Below are 8,948 nucleotides of genomic sequence, written 5' to 3' on the forward strand. Positions count from 1 at the left end.
GACATAAAATGGCTTTTAAAATCTTTTTTTCCTTTTGTCCATGGGACAAGACACCTTAAATTCTTTGAATTCTCTACCAAAGCCACCCAGCCTCTCAGCCTAAGCTGGAATGCCCCAAGGCAAGAGAGCAAAATAAGGACGTTCACCTGTTTGCTTAAGAGTCGAATTCAGTGTGTGCTTGCAATTCTCCACATGACCACCAAGTAAATAAGTTATTAGAATTTTGGGGTCCCTTCGTGGTTGCCAATATGAAACAGGGAGAAAGAGGGTCCCCATAGAGGGTTCTTAGTCTCATTCATAAAAGAATTTAAGAATGGTCCCAAATGGAAGTTTTTACAATTTTATTAGAATCTTGAAAAATCCTCAGGTCAGGCAAGCTGGTAATCTTGGCAGCTGCCTTGAGGAAGTGAGTAGTGGGAAGAAGGAGAGAAAGCCATGGAGCCATGCAGGGTTAGAGCCTGTGTGGAGGTCAGACACATGGCTGACTGGCAGCCACACAGCTGGGAGAAGGAAGCTTTAGAGAAAAAGTGAAGAAACATAAGATGCTAGAGGCAGCCCACAGCCTTGAAGAAAGCTTGTTTAGAAAGAAAGGCATGAAGACGAAAAGGAGAAATTATGCTTTCCTGAAGAGTTCAGGAAACCTACGGAGTTACAGAGACCTACATGACTGGCTGGTCTGGAAGTTCTGAAAGATCATATATCTTTATATAAGCATATTAGAAGAAAAATTTTTTCCAGGGCTGGAGAGATAGCTCAGCAGTTAAGAACGGTGGATATTTTTGCAGAAGACCCGGGTTTGAATCCCAGCACCCACATGACAGCTAACAACTGTCCATAACTCCAGTTCCAGGGGCTCCTACAGCTCTTCTTTCCTCCATGGGCATTGAACAACATGGGTGCACTTACCTACATGCAGGCAATACACACATACACATAAAATAAAATAAAAAATTATAAAATAAAATGTTTTAAAAAGATTTTCCAAAAAGGAAACCCTATTTGTTGTTTATTTAGAGAATATTCTTTATGCTTTGTTATTCCAAGATTTGAAAGTTATTTTAACTTTACTTAATATCTGTTGAAGCAGATATATGATCTAAGTATAATTTTACCCTGACATAATCATACAAGTAACACATTAGCAAGAAATATAATGATGCTTCTATCTTTGTCTTCAGTAACTAACTGCTGAGTATAAGGGGTTTTAATGAAAATTTTTATTTAGCTTTTACACATTTAAGTTGCTTCTTAAAAGTTTGTTATACATATATTATTTATGTAAGAATGCTGCAATATCAAACACTGTATCATTTGTATTTATCTGAAATAGAATTCTGCCTGTTATAAAAGAGATAACATTTGTGACAAGCTTTCATCTGTAATGCATCTCTATGAATGATTTACCTTTGCTTTTTATTTCTTTGAAATAAGATTTTGCTACATAACCCAGATTGTCCCTGAATTCACAATTCTTCTGCCTCTGTCTCTCAACTACTGGGATCATGAGTGTACATCACCATGCCTGGATCCATTGATTATTATTATTATTATTATTGTTTTTATATTTTAGACACAGAGTCTCCCTGTAGCCACCGCTGGCCTTGAAGAGATTAGGAGATGATCTCTCTGAGAAGAGCAGGCTGGCCTTTATCTCAAAGAGATCTGCCTGCCTGTGCTGCCTGAGTGCTGGGATTAAAGACAGTCCCCACCACACCTGGATTTTTGTGTGTGTGTGTGAAACAGGGTCTCTCCATGTGACTCTAGCTGGTCTCAACCTCACAGAGATCTGCATGCCTCTGCTTCCCAAGTGCTATGATTAAACACACCAGCATCTATTGATTTTTTTAAAAGACATCATACTATCTCCAGATTATTACCAGTTTTGCTGTGAACATATCATCAGCTATGATGATAGCCTTGTAAAAGCTTTTTTTGTTTTTAGAGCTATACTGATATATATTTCCCATAACATAAGATTCACTCATAAGTGTACACAGTTCAGTGCTTTTTGGTACACATAGATTGGTGCAATTATCACTGCAACATAATTTGAGAACATTTTTGGTGCCACAATAGGAAAGCCCTGCACATTCTCAGACATTCTTCGCTTCTGTTTGTCTCCTTAGCAGCCCAGACAACTTTCTGTGTCCATAGGTTTGCCTATTCTGGGTACTTCGTATAACAGAGTCATAGAATCGGTGGTATTTTGTGTCTCTTTCCTTTTTCAGCACTGCGGATGATTTAGTATTCTCAGTCATGGAACAGGACTCCCTTGTGTGCATACACCATGTTAGTGATCCACTTTCCTACTGATGAGCACTTGGGCTCTGCCCACTGCTTATTATGATAAGTAATGTTACTGTGAGTAGTCATGCACATCTGGGGTGGAATTGCCAAGTTCCATTCTCACTCTAGCACATCATCAACTTTCAAAAGTTGTGACTCTAATATCCCATTCCCACCAGCCATGAAAGAGAGCTTCCATTCTCTGTATCCTTAGCCAGACTTATTACTGTCTTGTTTTTATTTTAGCCGTCTGCGTGGATATAACATGTTATCTCTCTGTGGTCTCAACTTGCTTTTCCCTAAAGACTAATGATAATAGTATTCTTTTTCATTTTTTAATTTTTATTTTATATGTTTAAGTGTTTTACCTGTATGTATGCAAGTGTACCCGTGTCATGCAATACTCACAGAGGTCAAAAGAGGGCATCAGATCCCTTGGAAATGGAGTTACAGATGGTTGTTAGCTACCAAGTGGGTGCTGGGAACTGAATCTGGTTCCTCTGCAAGAACAGTCAGTGCTCTTAGCCACTGAGCCACCCCCTTCATCCCCACAGTAGCTCTTCTTGAGCTTATTGACAAGTCTACTATTGATGATTGAATATATCTGATCCAAAAAGTCTGTCTTCAGATATAATTTTATACCCCTCCCCCCACCTTTTAGAATATTTGGTTAGAGAACAAAGAGGTTGTGCTGATCAACACTGTAAGTCAGTTACAGATGGAAGCATCATGCTCTCCATCTCAGGCAAGAGTGTTGGGAACAACTCACAGCCACATGATGAGGCAGATGGGGAAAGCTAGTTTTTGTTTAAAGATATCTAATCATAGAACAGCAAACTGTAAAGTAAGAGAAGTTTGCTCGGTTCTGATGTTCCTACAAGATCTTATGAACTTCTACCTCCTTGGACCTGTTTGTTAGGGCCCTCTCTAAAGCTTGTTCTCAGCACAGGTGGATAAGCATAAACACTAAGAGGGAGTGGTGGGAAAGAAACCTCATGTGTGCATTTCCCAAGATTATTTTCAGGAATAAAAGGAATAAAAAGCTGAAATTTTTTGTAAGAAAGAAATTACCACATAAAGAATGAAAATTTCCCTGGGGTGACATTGGTGTCATTTGAAGTCTGTAGTTAACTATAATTGAAAGCCATAGCCAGAGTAGCTCCACAGAGGTTCTTTAAGCTGAAAGGACTCCACAAGCCTGTGTCCCAGTGGACTGGCTCTGTTCTGATTAGCATGACTTCTGGACGTTTCTAGCCCTGTATAACACCATATTCGGGTTGTTTTGTTTTGTTTTGTTTTGTTTTGTTTTGTTTTGTTTTTGTCTTTTTGAAACAGGGTCTTCCTGTAGCCCCAGCTGTCCTAGAACTCACTATGTAGACCAGGCTGGCCTTGAACTCACAGAGATCCTCCTGCCTCTGGCTCCCAAGTGCTGGGACTACAGGCAGGTGCCACCACACCCAACTCATATTCAGGTTTTTATTTTTTTAAAAGAGCAATGCATCTCTGATGTTCCAAAACAAAGTTCCAGAGCTGAGTCTTCTGGCCTGCACTTGTCTGCCTCTGCCTGAGTTGTCTCTTGGCTCATCCTCACTGAAATCATGTCTGATGCTGACTAGGTGTGGGGAAGAAGAAGTGAGAGCAGGGCAGGATGAGGAATGGTCACTGCATTCTCACAACAGTCAAACACAGGAAGACTTCTTCCTCAGAGACCACCAGGCAGATATCTAGGGCAGCTGGCATTCAGACTTTGTGTTAAGGTTTAGCTTGTAGTGCTTGCCTGTCCTATCATTACATTTTAGAAGCAGGTAACGTCTCTTTCACAGGTTCAGAGATGGACATGAATTTTGCACCAGGACAAATTGTCCTTCAAATCTCACCAGTATCTAACTTTGAGGATATTTGGGTGTCATGGCCTCAGAGTTGATGTTTTAATAGGTTAAGACTTTAGAAGATGTTGGAATGGAATGCACGTATTTTGTGTGTGAGAAGATGTGAATTTTGAGGGGCCAGGGGTGGGTCTAATTTGTGTCCCACAAAAATTCATACATTGACGACCTGCCCTCTATCCTCCTGTCTCCCAGAAGTATCAGGAGGTAGCCTTGTTAGGAAATGTTGCGGATGTATTCATTAAATGGAAGGTGGTCCCAACTAGCAAAATCATGTGATGGGAATGGGCAGACAACAGAACATTATTGCTCTGCACCTCAGGAGACCAGAAGTCTCAGATGATGTGGGCAGGCCACCTTTTAGGACCACAGTGTCTGATGAGTTCTCTCCTTGTTTTAACTGGATTTGTTGTTACTGCTTTTTTTTTTTTTTTTTTTAAATAGAAGAAATAAAAGTATCCGAAGATGATGAGATGGAGAAACTTTATAAATCATTAGAACAAGCTAGTTTGTCTCCTCTTGGGGACCGGAGACCTTCAACCAAAAAGGAATTGAGAAAGTCCTTTGTGAAGCGATGCAAAAACCCATCCATAAACGAGAAACTTCACAAGATCCGAACCTTGAACAGTACATTGAAGGTAAGATAATCTCAGATGGTGGGAACTGCGCATGCAAGACAAAGAAATGACGGGTTCTGCAGAGACACGTATACTCTTCCCTGAGTACTTTTGTGGGAGGAAGAAAAGCCAGTGAAGTAACATAATCCTACAGAGCAACATGACCCTGACATGTTCTAGGACCTTTCCACATCAGCATCCATAACAAGCTTTGATTTTATAGTCACTCTGATGTCAACATTTGAATTCCAAGCTCCAAGAAGGCAAGGACTATGTGTAATTTGTTCTTGTAACCCCTGCATCTAGCACAGTATTTGGATCAAATTTTGATTAGTGATGGAGATCATCCTTTGACAAAAATAGACAGTAATAGAAACAAAGCCTTGGGTTTTCATCTGATTCATTCATGGGTTCTGTTTTTGTGCACTACTAGATCCAACAGGAAATTTCCTGTCAGCTGTAGACACTGCAGCTAGAGATCATGGGGGAGCCAGGCAGTGGGAGGTATACACTGTGGTAATAGACCAGCAGATGTCACATGGGACGGAGGACCAGTGCAGGATGTACTGAAGCTATTTTCGGAGCCTCCCATAACAAAGGGTTCCTTATAACAAAAGCATCATGATTTCACATTTAGACCATGACATGAGCAGGAGGAGGGCAGGGTGCTTTGTAAAGTAGTCTTAAATTAGTAGAAGGTTTATGGATTCTGAAAAGCCTCGATAGTGCTTGCAATTTAATTCTGCTTTGTACATGTCCCTCAGCCTTGTCCTTTTTCAGGAAAAGTATCAGCAATCAAAAGGACAAGGCTGAGATGGCTGAATGGCTCCAGGAAGTCAGACGCCCCAGTTAATCAAGAGACGAACCAAACACCTGAAAGGCTATAAAAATGAGGCTGGAACGGACCAGAAAAAGTATAGTCTAATTATACAGAGTCTCAAAATTCAGAAAAATTTGCAATATTTAATGATAAAAGACATTATTTTCACTCATTCCTTAGTGTTTACAGAGCTGATTAATGTGTAGGGCTATTCAATGTAGTATGCTAAAGTGTGTTGGGATTTTACCGTCTTGTAGGATTTGTTTGTCTGTGAGAGCTGATAGGAATGAATTTGTCAGTGCAGAGCTAGTTCCTGAATTTTATTATGTCCCAGGCACTATCCTAGGTCACAGTGACCACTGAGTGGGACACCCAGAATCATGGAGACAGGAAAACAAATGGCTAAAATTCAGCACAATAAGTACTGTGGTGGATACAAGCTCAGGGGCCTAGGTAGCCCAGAGGACAGAAGTGGCTGCCTAGGGTCCTTAGGTTTAGCTGACGTCTGGTGCGTAAGTGATGATTAAGAATATGGGGAAGAGGAGGGAAGTAGAATGTCTCCCACTGGATGCTCTGCTGTAGTTCCGGTTGGGAGCAACAGGAAGTAGAATGGGAGAAGGGCAGCTCAGCACATTTGCAAGACAAAGACTGTGACCTTGATAATACTCCACTCTGACAAAAGATTCAGAACTGTTACCAGCCTCCACAGTGTTCTGTGACTTCCAGCTCCTCAAAGTTATTGTCATATAACGGATGACTAACCTGTTTTTCTTTTCTCTCAGTAAAGCATCTATATATTGGGTGTGAATTACCCTTATCTCAGGAGCTTCAAATAAGAAGCATTTACTATTCTAGAATTTCTATGGGTCCACAACCCAGGCATGGCTTGGCTAGGTGATTCTTCTAGTAGATCTCATGTAAGCCTGTGATCAAGGTGTCCTCTAGGCATCTGTTCATATGTCCCCTGGAGGAATCTGCTTCTCAGTTTCACGTTGTAGTCATCAGAATTCAGTTCCTTGCACTGAGCAGTTGCCAGAGGCCTGTTAAGAGGAGATTGCCTTTAGGTCCTTTCCTAACAGTGCCTCTGAGCAGGCAGGACAACAGTAGTGGTTGGGTGAGCAAGGTGAGTGATAATCCAGTCACAATAGTGACACCACAGTACATCTGTGATGTTCTGTTTGATGGAAGCAGGTCATTAGGTCAGCCCATAGTCTGGAAAGAGATTCTACAAGCAGATGAGTCTCAGGAAGCAGGGAATGTTGGGGGCCATTCCAGGGTTTCTTCCTAACCCAGCTGAATTGCTCTCTGGTGTGTGGAAAGCAGCTCTTTGGATGGATCCCTTAAGCCTCATAGAAGTTCAGTGTTGGTGGTTCATGAATTATAGCTCATGTTATGCTGCCCAATAGTCCTCAGGAGGCTGCAGGACACAGTCATGTGCTGAAAAAATTATCAGCATGGGCTAGGGATACAGCGCCATGGTAGAGTATTTGCACACCTTGCACAGAGCGTTGGGTAAAATCCCCCACCCAATAGTCCTCAGGAGGCTGTAGGACACAGTCATGTGCTGAAAAAATTACCAGCATGGGCTAGGGATACAGTGCCATGGTAGAGTATTTGCACACCTTGCACAGAGCGTTGGGTAAAATCCCCCAGTACTAGAAAACAAAAATATTACTACCTCTGTAGCAAAACAAAAACAAGTCATATTAACTTATTAAATGGACAGATTATTTGATACATGTATGTTTAATCATGTTGCAAAGCTGTCCTAATTATTTTTAGTTAATTAAAAAATTTAAAGCAATCAGGAAGGTGGTTACCTTTCAGAAGTAAGGGAGAATTTGACTGGGAAGGGCTCAAGTAAAGCCCCTGAGGTAGGCACTGACTGAGCTCTTTTCTTAACCCTAGAGCTGGTTATGGGGTGCATTCATTTTGTGAAAATTTATCAAGCGGAAACCTCTGTATTTGTGCAACTTTCTTTATGTATACTGCATTGTGATAAAAATGCTTATTTGGAAATGTTTCAGAGCTGGGGTGCGGACAAGCAAAGGAAGCAGAGTTTCATGCAGAAATAGAGACTTCTTAAAAAATGGTTACATTAGTGAGTGCGGGGGGTGGGGGTCAGAGCACAGGCCACCCTCACCTGTATGCCCTAGAAAAAATGGTTACATTAGTGAGTGCGGGGGGGTGGGGGTCAGAGCACAGGCCACCCTCACCTGTATGCCCTAGAAAAAATGGTTACATTAGCAATAGGTGCATGCCATTAAGGAAGGAGAATCTTAGCCCCAGTGCTGGGGTAGGATGGAGGCTCTTAGGAATGTCTTTTTGGAAGTTAAACAAGTTGTCCATTGATACCAACTACATCTGCTACGTGTAGATCTGCTGGAACTTTCTTCAGATCAATACCCACTGGCTTTATTTGAATGTGAATGTGTGGTTGGTTAATCACCTGAGTAATGGTTTGGAATAAAACTCCCCAGGTTACTCTGACCTGGGTCAAAATGGAATGCACCTTCTTCCAAAACCGCTCTGGTGGAGCACATCTCCATGTACTGAGCACTGGGCCTAAAAATGGAAAGTACAACATTCTTTCTTTTATATTATTTCCAGACCCTACAAGCCTTGCTTGCCAGCCAAAAAGCAAGGTGGGTATTGCTAAGGTTGTTCAAAGCCTTTGCTGCCTCCCATGCCAGGTAGAAGTGGAACATCTCTGTGAAACTTTAGTCCCTAAGGTGCTTGGCGTAGGAAGGAATACAGTTTGCTGTTTCATTAATTCCCCTACTCTGTATTCTTACCTGTATTTTTTATGAGTTAAAATAAACTTAACTCAAATGGTAATGAATTTGAATTGCTTCAAACAAGAGACCATATGAGAAATGTGAATCTCATTCCCAACGTTCCTAAAAACTTTCATCAAATTTAGAATGGTGGTTAATTCATTCTTGCCTTTTAAAAGTCAGTTTCCAAAATTCAAGGTAATCTTCGCAAATACCCACTTAGTTTTCTCCATAAAATATTAAGATCCTTCCCTGAAGCTGATATCAAAACTTTAGAACAAAACAAAACTCTTTAAATAATTCATACTAATAGCACTGTGGTGCTATCAGAAGTTGAAAGCTTACTGCTTTATTTATTCATTTTGGAAAAGAATTATTTTGAGGTATGAATATTGAATGCTCCAAGAGAATAGATGAAACATAACTTTCAATAGACAATCCTTCTAGTTGCCTAGTTTTCCCATCACTCCTGGGTCCAGAGACATCTGTTTATACTCTTCCACGGAACTAGTTATTTTCTCTTTCCTGAAAGGAAGTTCCCTCCCTCCCTCCCTCCCTCCCT

The 8,948-nt window shown here is 41.0% G+C and overlaps 1 protein-coding gene across 1 annotated transcript in view; it reads left to right on the forward strand.

The window, feature by feature from the left end:
* The window catches only part of Ipcef1 (interaction protein for cytohesin exchange factors 1), a gene marked incomplete in the record, with an annotated part of 139,668 nt that overhangs the window by 110,715 nt on the left and 20,005 nt on the right, over positions 1–8,948 (forward strand). The window contains 1 exon segment of the mRNA XM_017794779.2: positions 4,617–4,810. Coding sequence (XP_017650268.2) covers positions 4,617–4,810 — 194 coding nt within the window.

Source organism: Nannospalax galili, unplaced genomic scaffold (assembly GCF_000622305.1).
Source record: "Nannospalax galili isolate Female #2095 unplaced genomic scaffold, S.galili_v1.0 scaffold1087, whole genome shotgun sequence".
In the NCBI taxonomy this organism is placed as follows: Eukaryota; Metazoa; Chordata; class Mammalia; order Rodentia; family Spalacidae; genus Nannospalax; species Nannospalax galili.